Consider the following 21776-nt stretch of genomic DNA (forward strand, 5'->3'; position numbering starts at 1 on the left):
GCCCATTATAGCGATTGCTATTATATTCATCGATAGGCAATTAGGGTTTTCGCGCGCATTTACCAATACTGCCCATCGATAAACGTACGCGTAGCGCTGCAGCCCTCGCATTTTGTTTCGTTTGCTTTTTGTTCTTTGTTGTTCCGTGCGCGCTATTCTGTGATAAAGTGTACTTAACCAATTAGTTAATGTTATCAATTAGTAATGATTAAGTGTCGGCCTAAATGCATACCAGTTAACATATGCCCATAGCAATTAATTTGTGCCGCCAAACAAAAACGACAACAATACAAAACGAGCTGCAGCAATAACAATAATATTAACCAGCAAACAGGACAAGCAGCAGCGCTGCAAACAGCAGCCAGCCAGCGTTTGTATGTCAACAGAGACACTTTGGTGCATAGTATATGTAGATTGATGTGTAATATTTATGTAATTGAAAAGCAATTTCGTTCAACCTAATCTCGTGATGCCGTCAATTAATTGGGCCGACAGTTTTGTCTGCTTCAAGCGCAAAACGCAAACGCAGTTGATTTACAGTAACACCAGCGGCAGAGGCAGAGGCAGCGGCAGAGGCAGCAGCAGCAGCAGTAAAAACAACAGTTATCTTTAGCGCTGTCCAGGCAGAGCTGGCCGCTGCTTTCATTCTGCCCGAGCTTAAGCTGTGTGAGTCAGACCAGGAAGGCGCGACTTTGCATTTCTTTTGGCTTGACAATTTTATTGATCAAATATTTGCGTGCATGCTGTGTGCGTGTGTGTGTCTGTGTGTATGTGTGTGTGTGTGTGATTGTCGAATGTGTCTGCCTTATCGTCGCGTAGCTAAGCCCGCAGACAAAATCAGTGTACAGAGCAGAGATAAGCTAAATAACGGCAACAAGTGTTTAACACAAATGCTGTTCTTGTTCTTGTTGTTACTGTTGTTGTTGCAGTTGTTTTTGTAGCTGTAAATATTGATGCAATTGCGATACGGCTTGAATGGCCCAATCGATCAGGCCCCAGACAAGTTGAAATCTATATTTGGAATTAAATGTTGACGTTAATTGAATGAACGCACGCAATTGACATATTGACACGCTATCAATTAACGCTCGCAGGTGTGTGCAGGTGTGTGTGTGTGAATTACCTTTTGGCTATTGTCCTAAAACGGAAGCTCAACCCGGCCAGATATCCGCTTTAAGTCCAAGTATAGCTGTTGCTGTTGTTGTTCATCTTGTTGCCGCTTTTGAGCAAATATTTGTGCAATTAATTGATTCAAAACGCGTTCGTCTTTGTTAACACAGCGCAGCGACAAAAATTTTCCAATTTGCTTAGCTTATTATGCGGGCAGCTCTAATAAAAATAAACATACAGCTATGTGCTTATAAACTTTGTACATAGAAGCTAACACACACCGAACCTCAAATACCCTTGCATACATATATGTACACAGCACAGCTTCGCTCTAAGGCAAATTTCTTATTGGGTCTGATACGATTTTTCAGTGGCGTCAAGACATCTTAAAGAACAGCAAAGTTTTTCATAAAGCTATGTATATGATATAGCAGTTCGTTCGAACAGTTTTTTATACAAATATCCAATTATCTAACGATCGTTCCTATGACAGCTTTATAGTATACTGATCCGATTCGGTCGACTCCAACATATATATGTAACGCTATCTATCTAAGCCAAGTTTTATAAAAACAGCTTCAAAACTGAGACAGTTCGCATAGACAGGGCAGATATGAAGACATCTACGTATGTATATAGTACTTGGGAATAAATGATATTTAGAGAGCTGGTTTAGAGCTCTATTCAATGCTTTACATATTTTATAATACACATTGCAAGCGTATTCAAATAGAAACCTTTGCTTGTCTTATCAGTCGCTAGCGCACACAGTTGCCAACTGCTTTACAAGGTTTTTACCAATTTGCCTGATTGGATATTATCTACATGCATGCTATAATATACTCTCGCTGCCTGAATATGCATTGATTTCGGCTTGGCTCGACTCGGCTCGGCCCCATGGCGTCAGCAGTCGGGCGTTAAATTAGCCACGATTCATTTTGAATTCATATTGTTTGTTTTTTTTTTCTTTCGGTTTGTTTGTTTGCAGTGCTGGCTCGCAGTTGGATAAGAACCAAGCCAGGGACACGAAGCCAGCAGCAGCAGCAGCAGCAACGAGGACAACAAGAAGAAGGCCGCCGTCATGAAGTTCGCGGAGCATCTGTCGGCGCACATAACGCCCGAATGGCGCAAGCAGTACATCAACTATGAGGTGAGACTTGCCATATAGCCCAACACCAAACGAGGATAATCAAAGATATAGTTCTAGATGTGGTTATACAAAGATTGTAGAGGGAAACATTGCTAAACTAAAGTTGAACTAACTTCAATTCAGCTTAAAGAATTCTTTACATATTCTCAATCTTAATGTAATAAGGCTTCGATTGCAGAACTTTCAAAAGCTAGATATTAAAAATTTGCAACCTAGTTACTCTTAATGCTCAAATATTGTAAGAAAATCATATATAACGGTTTTTAGGCTTAGGTTTTTTCTATATCTCAGTGCTTAAAAGAATCTAGTTAACCAAGATAAGCATGTGATTCTCATAGAGTATACACAGATACATTACGGATACCCTCAAATTGGAAATTTATGCTGAGGGTACAGTCCTGGGCTTTAGTCTATGTACACTTCGTGACGCCCTCTTTCAAGTCCTGAAAATTTCAAAGAGATCGAACTATTCACATCAGAGTTAATCGAGAACGCAGCTCAGAATGGAAAGAGAGGGTATAGGAAAGAGATTCAGAAAATGTATGTTCCTCTCAGCTGAGATTAATCTGGTTGATTTGTAGAAACAAAAAAATTGTTAATTGTTGCTTCATTTATTGCATAAATAAATAAATCAATATTTATATACTTTGATATTAAAGCTGTGTAAACAGCTGCATTGAAGATTAGGAAGGAGCGTAGATGTGCATAACAACATACTTTTTAGGCTCAGTGTATCGGGGCTGCAATTCCTATTCGAAACAGTTCCAGCCTATATATCATATATATATCTCATATACATTCTCATGCTCCTTATGCTATTTGTTCGACAGGAAATGAAGGCCATGCTTTATTTGGCCGTCGAGGAGGCACCCTCAGTGGACAGCGTGGAGGATGAGGTGCTTAAACGGCATTTCGCGAACTTCGATGAGAATTTCTTTCACTATTGCGACAAGGAGCTGAAAAAGATAAACACTTTCTATTCGGAAAAGTTGGCGGAGGCAACGCGTAAATTTGCTACACTCAATGCGGAGCTAAAGTCCAGCATTGAGGAGTCCGAACGCACCGCCAAGAAGTCCAAGGGCCAGAAAAGACACGCGGCTCTGCCGGATCGCAAGGCCCGCGAACTGAAACTGGCCTTCAGCGAGTTCTATTTGAGTCTTATTCTGCTGCAGAACTATCAGAATCTAAATCATACGGGTTTTCGTAAAATACTCAAAAAGCATGATAAGGTGAGAGTTGTTAAATGTTTAAAAGTTTATTTCTTTAATTCACTTTAATTGAAATATTTGACAATTTAATTTAATAGTTTTATTTTAGCAAATTAGTCAGCCTTTTTAGTTTAAGCTTATCAATTTTTAGAAATATTATTTCAATTGCTTTTCATTTGTAATTCCAGCTGCTGCGCGTGGACAGTGGCGCCAAGTGGCGTCAGGAATATGTGGAGGCTTCGCATTTCTTTATCAACAAAGACATCGACAACATTATCAATGAAACTGAGACGACGGTCACGGGAGAGCTGGAGGGCGGCGATCGACAGCGGGCAATGAAACGATTGCGTGTGCCGCCGCTGGGCGAACAGCAGAGCCCGTGGACAACATTCAAGGTGGGCCTCTTCTCCGGCAGCTTCATTGTGCTGGGCATTGTGGTGGTGCTGTCTGCGATATTTCACGACATAACCGGAGAGAATCTGAAGGTCACATTTCGCCTGTATCGCGGCCCATTGCTGATCATTGAGTTTATCTTTCTGATTGGCGTCAACATTTACGGCTGGCGTTCGTCTGGTGTTAATCATGTGCTTATTTTCGAGCTGGATCCGCGAAATCATCTGTCGGAGCAGCATCTCATGGAGTTGGCGGCCATATTTGGCGTCGTCTGGACACTGAGCATGCTGAGCTTTCTGTACAGCGCCAGCCTGAGCATACCGGCCTTTATTAATCCATTAACCTTGACGCTCATAATGGTGATATTTCTGGCCAATCCGTTTCATGTGCTGCATCATGATGCACGCTTTTGGCTGTTGCGCATCACGGGACGCTGCCTGGCGGCGCCGTTCTTTCATGTGGGCTTTGCCGATTTCTGGCTGGGCGATCAGCTGAATTCCCTGGCCACTGCCATTTTGGATTTTGAGTATCTCATATGCTTTTACTTTACCAATGGCAACTGGTCCGAGGCGGTGGATGCGTCCATATGCATGGAAAAGGATTTCATCGTGCGACCCATTGTCAATTGCCTGCCTGCCTGGTTTCGTTTTGCGCAATGCCTGCGACGTTATCGCGACACCCGCGAAGCCTTTCCCCATCTGGTCAATGCGGGCAAATACTCAACAACCTTTATGGTGGTCATCTTCGCCACGCTGAAGAGCTTCAACAGTCGTAAGTAGTTGTTTGTCGTATCTCTTTTTGCTCAGACATGAAGCTATCTCTTTCTATTGCATGCCAGCCAACTATGCGAGCACCTTTGATAATCCATACACTTGGCTGTGGATTGTGGCTTCCATAGTCTCGTCCTGCTATTCGTACACCTGGGATATTAAAATGGATTGGGGCTTGTTTGATAAGAATGCGGGCGAGAATACCTTCCTACGCGAGGAGGTTGTCTACTCGTCTACGGTGCGTAACCAGGCGCTAACTAAAATCCATTATATAATATTTTGGTTTAATGTTTTCCGATCAGGGCTTTTATTACTTTGCCATATTGGAGGATTTGGCGCTGCGTTTCATCTGGGCGCTGTCCTTCTATTTGACTGAAATGAAAATTGTGAGCGGCGATATAATGACCTCCATAACGGGCATTCTGGAAGTCTTTCGGTAATGCTTGATTCCGACTATTTCTATGCTTTGATTGTCACTCAATTTACGTTCTTTGACAGTCGCTTCGTTTGGAACTTTTTCCGCTTGGAGAACGAGCATCTGAACAATTGCGGTAAATTCCGTGCCGTGCGAGATATCTCAATAGCGCCGCTAGACTCATCTGATCAGACGCTTATATTGCGTATGATGGATGAGACGGATGGTGTGATCAATCGGTATACAAAAACGAACAGACCCAAGCCAAAGAAGATCAAGGATCCGGAGAAGCGTAGCCTGTTGCATGCACGCGGCTCGCTACCGGATCTGAGCATCGATATTGATGGCAGTAAAAAGCTTTAAGATGAGTCCCATGCCCACCTTCTAAAAAAAATTTTTTTGTGGTCCCCTCATACCCCATCCACACAACTTCCTAGCAAACGTTTATTTTCTAAACATTTTTTTTTTTTGTTTTTTTTTTTTTGTTTGTTTCTGTGGCAACTCTACTAATATTTGTATAATTATTAATCGTATTTTGTTGTTTTTAGTTAATGTTTACAGCTAGTTACTAAGTACTTAAAAAAGCATGTTCGTATACGCCACCCAGATAACATAAATATTTAGAGCCTAAGTTGAACTAAACACTAAATTATCATTCCATGAACGCATCTAACAAAGGACCAAGGCACCTTGTAAACAAACCCGACCCTTAAACGAACCTTAAACCGACTCCAAAACAACAAATTCCCATCCATTCCCATAGAGCGGCAGTATTACTTAGAAGCTCCTACTAAAAAAGAATAACCCTAGACAACAGAAGCAAAAACAAAAACACATTGGCAAATACCCAATAGCAATAACACATTCCTTTATGACAACAATAACAAAAAAAAAAAAAAAAAAAAAAAAAAAAGATAAAAAAGAAAAACCTTAATTAAGATTTAGACAATTATTTTTGAAACAATATTGAACATGTAGCGTCAATAATTGTGTGTACAACTAAATGTACTTAGTAGTTTTTAGAGTTGTGCTTTATTATTATATATTTTTTATTTGTTCAAACAATTCGAGTAACATTTTTATATCAACACGCTTTTTTAAATGTTCCGAAAAGTCGCCTAAAGTTCGTTAAAGATAAATTTTGTTAATTGGCCTGCCTTTGGGTGCTGGCATCTAAATTGTATAAATGGTTTAGGGAACATGTTGCATACATTTTTATAATATACATTTAAAAGACAGACTTCAGACGTGTAACGTTATGTACTAAGTAGAGAGTTCTTTTTGTAAGCGGCCTTTTGTCTTAACTTAAGCAACACAAATTTCATTATTTCTTTTCTGCCGTTTCTTGTGTTGTATTCTGTTTAATATATATATATGTATACATATATTTAAATGTTGTATATACCCAATTGATTAACTATATTGAACAGAACTGAACTAAGAACTGTTAATAATAATATGTATACCCGCGCTCATTGAGCTAGATATATAGTACACAACTCTAGAAAATACGAATGAAAAACATATACACATACATATAGAAATTGTATTACTTGGGTTATGCCTCAAAGAGAACCCAAAACATAATTGAAACGAATTGTACGAAATAAAGACGCCTAATATATATATGTATATGTATATAGATGAATATATACATAAATATATGTATAGTATCCCGCATCAAACGTTAGGAGACATTCTCCAAGACGGCACAGACAAGTGCAGTGCCACGCATTATCCAGAACTCGGGATCGTTTTTGCTGCGCAACAATATGGACAGGACAAAGTTAGTCGAGTGACCAGTTGTGGATAGCACGCCGGAACGCTGCTGGGTCTTGTAGAGCGGCGCCTCATAGCGGAGCGTGGTGCCAATCTCCAGGCAGGGCATGAAGCGTACGACGGGCATGCGCGAATATAGCTCGCCAAAGCGGGCGTCAGTCAATCCACCCTTGCTCAGATCCCAGCGAGCGGCCTCCACAAAGATGCCATGCACATTGATCTCTGCATCCGTGCACTCCTCCAGATTGCCATAGAGACGTCCGTCCTGTGTCGGGATATAGAGTGAATTGATCAAATATAATTTGATTAAATATGTCTAGTTGCGGACGTACATTGCCATGTGCATTGTGCAGCTCGAAGAAATCCTGCTGCACTAGCTCCAATTCGATGACCTGGAAGTCAATCTTCAGCGAATCAATGGGCAGGATGCGACGACGTGCATATGTCTGCAATATGCCGGTGAGGAAGGATTGCGGAAAGAAGAAGCCGCTTATCCAATAGGAACGTGGCGCACCATTCTCAGCCCACTGTTGAATGAAGTCGATGCGACGCTGAAAGTCCACAATATAATTGGGCAGCGGTTTGATGGACAGAAAGCTGCGCTTGGCCCACATGGCCGGCACCTGGTTAGCCAACAGTGCACGGAACACCAGCTCCAGATCCTCAGACATGACAACTATACCTTTAATCGCCTTCGACAGATTGCTCAAGCTATCATGGACAATGCCTAGCGCAATGTTAAAGCGATCGATCTCCTGCACCAAGACGGTAGTCAACGACGGCATCTGACCCTTGCTATCCAGCTGGAATAAAGTCGTGTAAATATTCGGAGTCTGGATTGGGATTAGCAGCTATTGCTACCTACCACGGTCAGGGTACCGTGGATGGGCTCACGCTGTATCTTATTGGTCAGGGACGACTGTATGCGTGCTATAATCTGCTGGCAGAGATCATTCTCCATGGCCTGACCCTCATCGGCAGCGGAACGCGGCTGACCAAGTAGCAGTGTGCTAATAAAGAAGTCCGTCTCCTTCGTCTGGAACACAATGTTGGCGTTCTGGTTCATGCCAAAGATTTCGGGATCCTCTAGCACCGGAAAGCCAAGCACAAACGTTGCGTACTCCTTAAGCGTTTTGCCCTGCGGATCTCTATAGTACGAATCGCCGCGACAATATTTATAATCCGGCTGTATAATGCGCTCCGATGAGAATATGGTTAATATTGTGCGCAGGCAGCGCAGATCCCAGTAGTCGGTAACTCGACCGCCCCAGGTGATGTCGCCATTGATATAGAGTATGGCCTCCCAAGGTATGTCGGCCTTGACCTCACGATTGATAAAGAAGTCCAGAGTTTTCAGTCCGCACTCGCGATCACTCTCACTGAACTCGTATGTGATATTCCAGCCAAGTGGGCCAAATTTGCGACGTTCCAGAAGCACCGCATGGAACATGCATAATCCGAAGACAATCGCGCGCCATGTGCCGTTCTGGATGTGCTCCTCAAAGAACTCCGTCTTCAGGTCACTCAGCGCACCAATAACATTCGCCTTAATGCCTTTGGGCGGTTCATTGGTAATCTTAACGGAATTCTGTAGCACACTGATGGGAAAGGACTGTGAGGGCATGGATGAGAGATACAAACGAAAGTCGGGATGCGCCTTGGTTATGCCCAGCGTCAGATTGCGTACTACGCTCTCCAGCACACGCATCCAGGAGGTGGCCAGATGACAGTTCTGCAGAAAGACCCAGTGACCCAGGCGTAAACTCTTATCAATCAAACTTTCGGCGAGTGGACCCTGGCCCTGACCCAATGATATGGAATAATACTTTTCCGTAAATTTCATTTCATTGGTAAACTTAAGGAAGCCCGACATGGGATCCGAGCCGGTGGACAGTACAAAGATCAATGGTGTTATAGCCGAGGTGTCCAGATAGCTGGAGAATGAAAAACATAGCCAGCATTCTCAGCTGAAATGGAAAACACCACAAAAGCGCTCTACTTACACTGTGCTCAGCTGTGTGCCCGAGGCGGAGACTTCCGTAAAGTATTTACCCACGGTTGAATGCAGGTAGCTAACCACATTGAGCAGGAAACGCGGCTTCCGGAAGGTGGCTACGAACATGAGCTTGTGGAAGACATGCAGACGCTTGTTCCATTTATCAGTGGGCTCTTCCTTGGTGTTAGCAAAGTCGAACACTTCTTTGTTGTCCTGCAGCTGCAAAAAGAACGGCCTGTTCAGCTCGCTGGAGAAGCCCGTAAAGGCTTCCTTAAAGTGCTGTTCCAGATATAAGGCCGAATCCCATTCAACTTGACTTAATTTCAAGCCCGGTGGCTGCGCCTTGGAACGCACAGCGCCAACAGCACCACGAGTTAGAAAACTGAACTCTTCTTCACTAACCCGACCCTCTTGTCGCTCCACAGACAGCGCCAGCAGGAAGCTAAAGATAAGCTTGTGATTCTCAAATAGACCGCGCGATATATTATCATAGATAGCCCTCAGTTCATCAACCATCAGCGTGGAGATGCGCACCTCGACAGTCATGACGGGATGATCAAGGCGTAGTACATTGCAAAAGACCTGCGTAAAATACTTCAGACTGTACTGGTACATGGGATCGATCTCGGCCAGGCCGGCGACAACAAAGTAGAGAATGGCACCACGAGATGCAAGGATGCGATAACGTTCACGCGAAGCTGTAATAACTTTCTCCGTTTCTTCCGTATCAATGAGACGTGCGGCAATAATCAATGAAGTTTCCTGAGCGTGTGCAGAAACAGATTAGATTGCTGGCCCAGCATTTGGTCAGGATCTTACCTTGGCATCATTGAGCGTTTCCACAAGCTCCTCATCATCCAAAATATTGCCCTCGGAGTTGAAGAGCAGCTTGAGCACCTTATCCTCCAGCGATAACAGTTGCTGTTTGTCCGCATTGATCTTGACCACAAGATCGTTGCGTTGCGCCTCCATGGCGGGCAGCTCAATGGCGACAATGTCTCTGTAAGTCAAGGATTACAACTAAGTTAAGTTACATCCAATCCTTGGCTTACTTACGCCAGCAACTGATCCTCGAGGCCGCTTTCGGTGACCAGAAAGTTGACCAGCGTCACATTGATGCACACTTCGGGCAGATAATGCGGATTGGGCAGCTTGGTGGTCATATAGAGCTTAAAATTATCATCGTAGTCAATGATCTGGTCGCCCAGCTTGAGATAGACGCGTCCCTCAAACTTGTACGTCTCACGCTGAAGTATGGGTCGCAGCGAGGGATCTATAGTCTCATCCAGTTCCTCCAGCAGCACCGGATTGCCCTGACGCACGCTGTTCTCCAGCACCCGCATCATGGAGGCGTCTGTCATTTTGATTACCTGCAGATTGTTGGCCTTCTCCATGTTGCGTATCCAGCGATTGGCCTGCTCCTGCGGATCGATCATGAGTGCCCAACGCAAGGCACGCGTTGCATAAATGCCATTCTCAATGGATATGTTATCCTTCGGCAAGCCGTCGACATTCCACTGACGCATCTCGTACGCATCGCCCAACACCTTAAGCAGATTGAACTCCTTGCTCGAGGCAATGCTAAACTCCCGGCACTTGTCCACCCACAGCTGGCTCATGTCCCGACGATATTGATTCGAGAAGGCGCCCAAATAGGCAACGCAGGCGGCGGCAACCAGCACATCGCCAGGTACGCAGCCAAGATCAGCGGTAAGTGATTTAACAGTTTCACGCCAGCGCACTTGTTCATCGGCGAGTGCCGAGGTAAGGCGTCCAGCACGATTGATGCGACCGTACGTTAGATCCACATTGTCCTGTATCACCTGGAATTCGCGCTGTTTCTCCTCCAGGCTGTCGCGCAGCGATTGTATTTTAGCCTCAACAGCGGCCAGCTCTTTCTGTTTCTGGCGAAGCACCTTCATGACATCCTTCAGTTCCGCTTCGGCGGCCTCTTTTCGCTTTATCTTTGGCTCAACCACCTTGTAGACCTTGTTGAAACTGTCCATGGCAATGACCCACATGCTCACGGACTTGGCTACTTTCGATACCTTCTCGAATTTCTGTCAATTGAATTAGACACGTTTTTAGGATGAGAAAAGAAAAACGCATTTGATTCGTCTTACAGCTGGCACAAAGTCCTTGTGTTCTATGTACTTTTTGACCTTCTTTACCACGTCGTCCTTCATGTGTTCCTTGTCGTATTCGAAGAGTCGCTTGATAAAGTTGATGTCAGCCATAATTGCTTTGGCTGAGGCCCAGGTGGGTCTATGGATTATCAGCGGAAATCACTTCTAAAGCTGTTTGACTTTTTGTTTTTCCCAATACTCACTTGGCACCCAACAAAATGCAAACAGCTTCCATACAGAACTGCACTAGGGCTGGCGGTGTGGTAAACGATTTCAGTTCATTAATGTCGGCCTTAGTTAGACCCTTGAGCGCCTCCTCGGAATCACGGAGAGCCGGCATGGCTGTCTCCAAATCCTTGCTAGCGTCTTCGGATATGGCCTGGGCAATGGCTGCCTTCTCTTTGGCATTGGCCTCATCCTCCATGACGCTCTGTTTGACAGCGTCAGCCTGTTTTGTCTCCTTGGTTAGATTATCCACCAAGCCCTTCATCATGGCAGACTTTTCATCTAGTTGCGGCACCATTACTTCCAACTCCTTTTGCATGACTGCAATCTTAAAGGGAAGACACGCGCTTAGACTGTGCTTTTAATTGGCATCTGCACTAGCTGCTCTACTTACCACCTCGTTGGTCTCCAGCAGCTTGTTCAGACCGCTGGCAATGCGCTTTCGTTTGGCTACAATCTCCTGCGTCTTAAGCTTGAGCAGGCTCTGATAGAGTTTTAACAGCTCTAGGTAACTGCTGGGCGTGGTATAATAATGCCGCTTCATCTCCTTGTAGAAACGCACAGAGGCCTCCTCCACGGTCTACAAAACGGAGTTTTGCCTAATTATTGGGAAAAGAGAAACACAATGCTTGAAACGCACCTTGTGCATGAAGACGGTTGTGCTGGCCAGAGCCACTCTCTCATTCATATTCGGAGCTATCTTTGTCAGCAGTCCCAAGGCCACCGAATATAGCGCTTCGGTGGGCCAACTGGTAAACCAGTCAATGGTGGTACAATTGACCAGTGAGGGGAACATGCGGCAACGTCGCCGAAAAGCATCACCCACCGGACTCATGGACATGACCACATGAAGATTGTTTCTCACTCTATTGATAAAGAACTTGTAGATCTCATCGCGTGGGCAGCTCTGTGAAGGGGAAATGTTTGAAGGAAAAGGCTAATTGATAAAAAGTCCGGCACTAGTCACCTCATCCTTTTTGGATTCATTGCAGGCATCTCGGGCATCCAGTATTACCTTCTCGTATTCATCGCCCTCAAACAAGTTGGGCACTTCGCCAGAGTTTAGAATATTATTGATATCTTCCAGGAATTCCTCCTCAACGATTTGGCTGTCAATTAGCAGAAACGTAACGGGCTGGTTTTCAATCTAACAGAAATATTAACTTTACTATAATGCTGCAGAAATTCGCGTCAAATTGTCGCTTACCCCCCCAATGCGGTAGAGAACGCGCAGATCCTCGTGAAAGGAGTTGAGATCATAGTTGCGCCTCATTTCGATTTGCCAACAGTTGTATTCGTTGACGTGCGAGGCCAGACGGGTCAGGGATTGTTTACCCATACCGGCGACGCCCACAAGCAAACCATTGCCACGATCGCTGCGCAAGAGGCGTGCCAGTCGGACCGTATGCTCCATGGCATCCTGGAATAGTATCAATTTCATATACTTGCCCGTCGACATGGAATTGTAGTCGGCAATATAATCATTGAGCACGCTCTCCAGCTTGGCATGATCCTTGACCTCCTCGTAGATGCGTTCGTGTTTCGGCTTGCCAAAGACCATAAAGTCGCCAAACAGTATGGCCGGCTCCTCGCGGCCGACGACCTCGCGTTCGAAATGATATTTGCACACATCATTCATCAGGCCCTGAAAGATCGCCTTGTCCTCCGTGTTGATCAGACGATCATGAAAGACGCGCGTTGTCTCATGGTAAAATAAACGCAATATTTGATTCTCCATATTGTAGTACATGTTGTTCGCCTGCAGTATGCCCTGTATGCACTTGGAAAGATCACGCAAATTGAATATATAATGGGAACGATCCGGTGTGGGCAGCATAACTTTAGTCACACGCATATAAACATCCACACAGGCGTGCACAATGGATTCGGAGAGCGCACGGATAGCCGACGAGAAAGTCTGCAGGAAGCCCAACAGTATGCCATTGAAGATTTGTGTTAGGGTCTCCTCATTGGGCTTGGGTAGCGAAAATAGGGCAAAGTGCCGAACAAAGCGTGGCGTCAACAAATTGCGTCCACCACCGGGCGGTGCACAGGCACAGCCCAATACCACATCCAGAATGTCCTTCCAAAACAGTTTCTCGCGATCGTAAAAACCCTTAAAGTCCAGAAACTGTCTGCAATATTTACAATCATAAAAATGATACCTGACCTTTTTAGCTATGGATCTATGCAAACCTGAGCAGTTCGATGGCCGGCTGGCTGCCGTACGTATCCAATTTGGGCATGTTGACATCGTCAATGAATATGATGACCGTCTTGCCCACCGGTGCACCCAATTGTGTCCTTTTACGCTTCTCCAGCGGCCCTTCGATCATCTCCTGGGTGCGCATACTGCTTGTTTGAGCCGAGAAATTCAGCACCACGGGTATGACCTTACCCTCGGCCAGACGCTTCATGCAGCTGATGGCGAGCACAGTCTTGCCCACACCTGTATCGCCGGTTACCATCACTGGGAAATCTCGCTTGAATAGCAGATCAGCTACATAGCTAAGAAATATTGTTCATGCAATAAGTTGGCTTACAAATTGATCTCGAGTCGTTGCATGATACTTATTGGTCGGCAGTCATAGTCGCGCTCTAGACTAGAAGAGCTAGAGACTTGAAATTAAAAAAATAAATATTCCCAAAATCAAGAAATATCGATTTTGAGAATTGAGAATCATAAGAGCTGGATGAATTAAATCTGCTGTCTACGCGTTTCGTTTCGAAGCTTAAATCTTTACTCCAGCTTGAGCAATATAATCGCAAGAGATCGAACCAGAAATACTTTTGCCCCTACTTATCTTAAAAACAATAATTCACAAACATCGAGTTTAGGCTTACAATTTTAAAGCCAAGAAAGCGCCGGTTGACCCATGTCCAGTAATAAAATGTTAATTAGCTCACCCATATTTGGTGGTATCCACCGTTGGCACCTGCATATCGTAGTAGGATATATCCGATCTGAATTTAAACTTGGGCATTATTTCGTTCCAGCCACCCCAATCGTTGGTCTCTAGATCCACCCGATAATTCCACAGGGTGCGTGGTGGCATGCTGCATTCAGACGAATATGAGATATTTCCTATAAATATTTTTTTTTTTTCTGATACTCACTCCATATTCGGATGAACGGCCATGGCCCTGCCCCAAAAGTCCTCGAAGGACAATTTCTCGGCATCTTTTAAATTGGACGCGATTGCCCAGAGCACGCACCAAGCAAAGATCTTTGTGATCAGATTCTTGGCCGGCTCGTCGGCCAGCGTACTCCACTTTACGCCCTCCAGCTGCGACGAGATTAGCGAGCAGCACAGTCGAACCTTGGAGCCGAGCACTTGGTGTATGGTGTAGGAGGCCCGTTTGCGTTCGATTTTTAGCGCCTTCTCGAAATAGCCGATGAACAGTTGATAGAGGAATTCATCTAGGACTGGGGTTAGCTTTTTGCTCATGTCAACTTCGCGCCACGTATCGACCAGCGGTATCCAGCCAAGATCTCCAGGATCGACGTACACCATGCCGCAACGAGAGACCGTCGCTGGCGAGGCCTGCAGCAGATCCTGTACCTCGAAGAGCATGTGTATCCAGGCTGTTAGCTTAATACGCTCAGAGTTTGCCAGACACAGCATTTTATTATCATCCAGCACAGTGTTTAAGTTCTCAATCCATACGGCATCCACTGGGCCATCGCACATGATCCACTGATGGATTTCCTCTGTGAGATCAAAATCGAAAAATTAACCAAAAAACCATCAGCTGGCCACAAACCTACCCTCCACAAGGGTGGCAGTGCGCACCGCCAGGCCAAGTAGACCATCCTGCCACTCTAGCGTCTTGGCATCCACATAGCCGTACAGTTCGTTCATGCTAACCGCCTTGGGATTCATTGTTTGTATGACAACAGGTCGAAAGTTGGGATCCGCTATCTCGTTCTCGAATAGATGTGCCAATGCAAACTCCAGCGCATGCAGAACCACAGATTTGCCACCCCCCGTGGGACCCACTGTCATAACACCCCAGCGCACACACATCGTCTCGTATAGCTGCAGGCACTTGCGTATGGTGGTGGGCACTGGCTGTAGATTCTTTTGCCTCAGGCCAAGTCGAAGGCTAGCCTCTAAGTGTGGATGTTGTGAGTCGCGCAGGTCGACGCCCGGGAACAGATCGCTAAGTATGCCACGGAAGAGTACCGCGTCATCGGCCAAGAACTTGGGTATATTTGAGTCGCGCAGAGCGGCAATCAGGGTTATATCCTCTTGCTGGTTGGGCGCAGCTCGCTTGAGTGCGCCAGCCATGACCAGGACAGATTTGACGGCTCGCATGCCGAAATCATAATGATTCTGCTGGCTGAGCTGTTGACTGCAGAGCTGGTACATCTGCACCATCTTGCGTGCCAGAATCTTGGGATTCTCAAAGCCCTCCGAATAGAGAATGACCTCAGAGATCAGCGCATAATCGGGCACCATCATAGATATGGGACGGAAAAGAGCCTTCAGATTGTCGGGCAACTCCGTGCGGCCAGCATAGCCCGGATTCATGGTAATAAAGACGCAGCATGAGTGATTGATCTTAATCTCGCGACCTTCAAACATGAAGCTAAGTAAGATGAAAGAGAAAAATAATAATCAAGACTGACATAGGATTCTTGTTAGATTTTTCTTGGGGTTGGCTTAGAATCTAACTAAGATGATCCAAGATTTTCTTTGAATTTTCATAAAAATTCGTCGATAACCAGAGGAATATCTAGAAACTGTCATAAGCTGTTCTTTGGATTCGATTTCCTGGATTTCTATTAAATGTGTTTATGAACTCCTTGCTTGAATTGCTTACCGTTTCACCTTCATGGCCTTGGCTGTGCGTATAGTAATCAGCTGCTGGGCAATTACAGACAACACCTCGATATCAATACGATTGAACTCGTCAAAGCAGCACCAGGCGCCGCACTGTGCCAGGCCAGAGAAAAAGCGGCCCATCATCTTGTAGTCAAGGCCATCGGAGCAGTTGAATACCACGCACTGCTTAGCCAATGCCTTGGCCAAATCTTTGGTGGTCTCCGTTTTGCCCGTACCGGCTGGTCCGGCGGGTGCACCGCCCAAGTCCATTTGAAAGGCGCCCATTAGGCAGAGATAGCATCGATCCGTGAGTGGGGTCAGCACCAGGACACCGCCAGCGCCCAGATACTCATAATAATAGGGTATATTAGCGGCGGCCATGCGCGAAAAGACAGTCTCTGTTTCGATGGCCCAATAAAAGCGCAGCATCTTAAGCCAATTGAAGTCGTTGCTGGCGACGAAAAAAATAAGAGAGAATCATCAAACGAATTCAGCAATTGGCAATTTCTCTCACGGATACTTACGGACTCCAGACGCCCTTCTCGATGAGCATGCGTACCGAGTCTTTGGCATGCACATCGATGGTAATTAGTGCACAAAGGATCTTGCGCAATAGCGAGGTTATGTTTTTGCGTGTAAGGGCCGCCAGTGCGCCGAGATCCTGTAGACATTTCACCTCAAACTTGGCCATCTTTTCAATGATGCTGATCGCTGTCTTCTCTTTCCCCTCGAAGATGCGATGAATGTCGGCGGCCCATTGCACCTGGGAAACGGTGAGCACCACCTGATTGGGATGATCCTGAAACCATTCGTCACGCTCCTTAGCTCCATAGCACTGATATCCAAAGCGCATATAACGCTTGACGGACACAAACATTGCATCTTCCACTTTGCTCAGCCACTCCTCGACGGCGCCGCGTGCTTTCAAGCCCTTGCCAAACTGCAGCTTCTCGCCCTCGGGTGAGAGAAAGGCAATAATATCATTGGTGGGTACCATTTTGCCATCACCACTCTCCTTTTGGCCGAACTCCAGCCGGTAAATAGCATCGAAGCATTTGCGCAAATGGGGCTGCACCGCCTGCGGTATGCGCGTCTGGGCGAGAATCTCAAGCAGCTCATCGTTGGACAGAAAGTAGAATCTTAAGAATTATATTATTTATATATATATATATACTCGAATGAAAGAGGATCTGAATCTCTTACACACCTGGGAAAAACGACACGTTTCACTTCCAAATAGGCTTCCAGGCCGCGTGATATCGCATCGAGTAGGCGATTGTCCTCCATGAGCATGTCGTAGACCTCTACGCTGGACATGGTGGGCAGTGCCAATGCAACCTTTTTGGCCTGACGGACAATCTCCTTGAAGTTCTTATCCACCTGATTGAACATTTTTGCTTCATTGGGCAGCTGGCGCTGTATATCAGCAGAGGCAAAGATAGCCTCCAAGTAGATCCAAGCGCCCTGGCAATCCATCCAAGCCTCTAAGGTATAAGTATACACATAGTTTATATAGGCTATGCACTTCTTTATATATTAATTACCCACCGAAGGTTTTGCCAAATTGATCCAGAGCCGCTATCCACTCATCCACGCGCGCTTTGATGGGTCCCACGAATTTCGATGCGGCTATGGTATTGATATTCACATTGGCATCATCCAAGACCGCCTGCAGCTCTTCGGTACCGGCAAGAAGGAAGACATCCTTTTGATCATGATGCGGTACAATGGATAATTCCGTTTCCTTCCACATCGTCTCAATGGCTTTGAGCATGTTCTCCAGCTGGGTTTCACCCGTTGCCTGAGAGGAGATTTGCATAAGAGCCTCTGCATTGGCTTCATCATCGAAGGCGTGAGACTCTTCGTAGGTGGAAATCTTGATGTTGGGCTCCTGAAAGAACTTTCTGCCCAGCAGATCCTCAATCTCAGTCCAATGGCGCTGCATAAAAGGCAATATTATTAGTAGCAAAACTAATTTCTATTTGATTCTCATTTGGTTTCTTACCGCACGCAGATTGGGATTACGCAGATAGCCAATAACCGGAAGTTTCTCTTTGAAATCCTCGGCGGACTTTTGCAGCACCGGCACAATATCGTTTTGGGGCAAGTACTTCTGGAATTGCATGCAGTTCTTGATGGTCTTCAGGTTGAGCTCAATCATATCAGCCACGGGCAAACCATTAAAGTCGGATACCAACCAGCTGGTAAGTGCCTCTTCCCAGTCTATCAATGTCTTGTACAGATTTTGTCGCTGTCGTATATCATAGAAGCCTGAGTCCATCTCCTCGTACATGGTTAGATCAATTTGGAATTCCTTTTGATAACCAATTAGCTCATCTGCCCGTTCCCGACACGCGTTCATGCGGCTCAGCAGATCGTCCAGTTTCGTATTTACTTTATTGCGGTCCGATTTGCTCTGTGATTGGGTAGAAAGCAAGTTAGAATAGGCGACTCAGGATACCCTGTTGAATGCATATTCATTTTTGCAATCATACATTCATCCATTTTGATGATGTAAATGATATGGAAAAGCGAATCGTATTAGGATAGAGGGAATCTCGCATTTCTATTTACCATAAGTAGCCAATCTTCGATGGCCTCGATAGCCACTTCGTGTATGTCCTCTTTGAGAGCATTGATATCGTCCTGCATTACTTCGTCGAGCTGGTTGATAAAGTCCTGCCGCTTCTCAAGTATCTCGCCCAGTGTTTCCCTGGTGCGATTCAGATAGTCCTCCGTGTCCATGTAGTCCTCTTTGCGCTCATCATCAATCGGTATATTAAAGTCCTTGATGATTATCAACAAATCATGTATATAATCTATAACTAAGAAGAGCTCATCAAGCTCTTGGTGACAATTGTCCAGGAAGCGAATGTGAGCGACCAGCTGAAGTGTTGTTTGTGGCTCATAGCCGATGCGTCCATAGAAATCTTGAGCATCCTCATACAGTTTCGTGGTCTCTTCCTCGGCCAGCTGGGGCAAGTATACAGCCAAAACACTTTGCAAACGCTGGCAGACGGGCGTAACCGCATCCTTAAAGCCGCTCTGGCCTAATTTTAAGAGACCCAGAAATACATGATCCAGAATACCATCCAAGGCTCTCACATTGTTGCAGTAGCGATCACAATAGTTGCGCAGCGCAGTAAGGTCTGCAAATTGAAGAGTGAGCTCTTTCTATTTTTTTTTATCGCATTCTAAATATTCTTACCCCGCTCGCTACTGAGATCCTCGGGATCCGTGGTAGCATCAATCTCATAGTTCTCCCGTATGTCATTAAAGCGTTCCGTATAAAGACGCGCCATCTCGTATGCCGTGCGTATCAAAACGAATATATTTTTACTGCGGCCATGGGATTTAAGAAGAAGGTTGGATTAATAAATATTAACAGGTGACCAAGCTCACCGATTGAAATTGAACGAAACATCTTGTTTCAACAGAAAGGTCAACTCCGGCGCACTCTGATACAGACACTCCTCCTGACGGCCCATGATCGATGGCCTAGATTCAGTTTAATTCGCATTAGATTTGTTTGGTTCGATATTGTTGCTGTTTATTGGTTTAACCTACTTTGTGTACTGTGTAAATTCGGCATCTGTGGTAAACGGTTGTATATCCAGCACTGTTTCCAAGATCAAGCCTGTAATGCGCTGAAAGATGAGCCTTAAGATCTCCTCCAAGGGTTCCACCTCGATGCGATCGGGCAACAGACGCAGCTGAGCGAGAAAGAATGGATTCTGTGGCGCATTCGGCGGTCGCGGCTTCTCGATTTTTGTATCCAAACGATCGTGACGCACTATTTCCGCCTCCGTTGGCGCCACCTGGTGATGCTCATTGAACGCATGATTCAGTTCCTCAAAGCTCTGAATAGTCACCCGATAGAGCGCTTGATACAGCATCATATCGCAGAAGGTGAGAAAACTGTCGGTGTATGTGAAGAATATTAAGAGCAGAAACATTTAGAATGGTTGAGTGTGCTCGACTATGGGGATACCCTCTACACAAGTTTGGATTGCCGATGATTCTTGAATTATTATCGTTTCGCCTTTAGTATTAAGGAGCTATATATAATTTAGCATGGTCTAAGCGGCAGTGCTTGACTATGAGATACCCTGTGCGCATTGTCCTTACTTTTTCACAAAAAAAATCTCAAAATTCCGCCTCAGACTCAGATTATTATGAAAATTTTAGAGCTAAGATATGTTAAAGAATGAGTGTTTTTTGGGGCGCTGATAGAGATAGGCCCATTGATGGAGATTTATCTTTTTTAACTTCTTCAGTATCGAAAGTCGAAATACACTTGGCTTATGCAGGGTATGTGAGAGGCCATATGCCTATGTTTTATTGGCACGGAGATGGCCTCCTTAAAGAGAAGATAACTTACTTGGTTAGCGTTTTGCAGAAGGCCCGCTTGCGCGCACGATCCATAAAGCTGTGTGCTTCTCGCATTTTCTTGACTGAGGGATAATAATTGATCTCATCGTCCGGATAGAAACCGCGCGCCATAATGGCCTCTGTGCAGGAACGATCTGTGTTGTGTTGTTGGTATCGATTAGAGAATTCGATCTGGGAATAACTGGTCTGTACTCACATAGAGCTTTGCCCACAAAACTGCGAAATTCATGGAATAGATAGTTTAGCTGCTCATAGATGCGCATATGTAGCTCAAGGAAATAGAAGGGATGCCATTCCTCGATATTCTCAATATTGACAAAGCTGAGACGCTCCAATACAACAATATCGGAGCGCATACGTAGAATCGCCTTGGCCAGCTGGGGTATAACGATAAAGAGATTGTTCTGCAAATGGGTGCGGGCAAAGCTCAGTTTGCGCCATTTGATCGTCTTCTCCCACACCTTGAAGCCCTTCCACAAACGAAAGATGGAGAATGTGCGAATTTGGATGATGCTCAGGAATTGCTGGAACTCCTGTTGCCACTGATTCAGCGGTGTGAAAAAATTCTCAGATACACGCCAATAGGTGACGCCATGCCGTGTGACCGTATAGTAGGGCTTGTATATATTCAAATTCGCAAACTCCACCTCGCGCAGGCTGTACGGGGTAAAGTACTCGCTATGCTTGGGCAGCATGTAATCCAGATACACGTAGCTGTCGTCCTTCATGTTGCGCATACGATTTATTATCAGATTCAGATCGGGTATGAGTGAGGCGCCCGTCTTGATCTTAAGACTGTCATCTTCGATAAATTTGGTGGGTCGATCCTTGAATACCGCTCGCACGCCCCGCCTGCTCTTGCGCGATTTGTCCCCCTTTAGTGCACTGGGCGAATGGCTTGGATTCTGGGGATCACTCTCACGTTGTTGGCTATCCTCGTATTCGGCATTTTCGCCCTTCTCGGATTCGTTTCCAGATTTCTCGGCGGAGTTGGCGCTGGCCTCCATGCTGCTCCCGCTCGATATGCACTTTACGGCTGATCAATACGCACCACCACAGGCCGCATATAACTTCCGATTTTCAGTGTAGGAATTCAATAATATGTTAAGGAAAATGCTTTGATAGGCTTCGCCTGGCAACTGTTGATTTTCTGTTGCTTGTTTTCTATTCCCAAGGCAACGGCTTCCGGGGCATCCATCCCGTTGCCATGACAGCCGGCAAGCTTAGCCAGAGGCTAACAATTTCCAATGAGCTTTTGTGACTGAACATCTTTAAAAAAAAAAAAAAAAGTATTTTACGGAATTTATAAGCGAATTAAAGCTCATTATATATTCTTGGAAGAGCTTTTATTTTATTAAATTATCTTAAAATATACCATTTTCG

The 21776-nt window shown here is 45.3% G+C and overlaps 2 protein-coding genes across 2 annotated transcripts; one reads left to right on the top strand and one right to left on the bottom strand.

The window, feature by feature from the left end:
* Nucleotides 1-112: 112 nt before the first annotated feature.
* LOC6633599 (solute carrier family 53 member 1) lies at nt 113-6678 on the top strand. The gene is made up of 7 exons (XM_002056959.4): nt 113-374; nt 2099-2260; nt 3091-3489; nt 3657-4632; nt 4700-4869; nt 4934-5067; nt 5130-6678. Exons 2-7 carry the CDS (start codon nt 2192-2194, stop codon nt 5407-5409), a joined length of 2028 nt encoding a protein of 675 aa, XP_002056995.1. The 5' UTR covers nt 113-374; nt 2099-2191; the 3' UTR covers nt 5410-6678.
* Nucleotides 6579-21520, bottom strand: Dhc16F (Dynein heavy chain at 16F). The gene is made up of 27 exons (XM_002056960.3): nt 20590-21520; nt 20383-20527; nt 19569-19919; nt 19404-19499; nt 19210-19340; nt 18576-19150; nt 18007-18417; nt 17550-17940; nt 17209-17485; nt 16526-17140; nt 16000-16452; nt 14942-15765; nt 14290-14884; nt 14080-14229; nt 13369-13680; nt 12380-13307; nt 12140-12319; nt 11813-12079; nt 11567-11752; nt 11151-11500; nt 10945-11086; nt 9878-10881; nt 9641-9821; nt 8829-9583; nt 7691-8759; nt 7158-7628; nt 6579-7090 (listed from the first exon to the last, which is right to left on the bottom strand). Exons 1-27 carry the CDS (start codon nt 21398-21400, stop codon nt 6734-6736), a joined length of 12027 nt encoding a protein of 4008 aa, XP_002056996.1. The 5' UTR covers nt 21401-21520; the 3' UTR covers nt 6579-6733.
* Between the last annotated feature and the right edge of the window lie 256 nt (nt 21521-21776).

This window comes from Drosophila virilis, chromosome X (genome assembly GCF_030788295.1).
Source record: "Drosophila virilis strain 15010-1051.87 chromosome X, Dvir_AGI_RSII-ME, whole genome shotgun sequence".
Taxonomy (NCBI): domain Eukaryota; kingdom Metazoa; phylum Arthropoda; class Insecta; order Diptera; family Drosophilidae; genus Drosophila; species Drosophila virilis.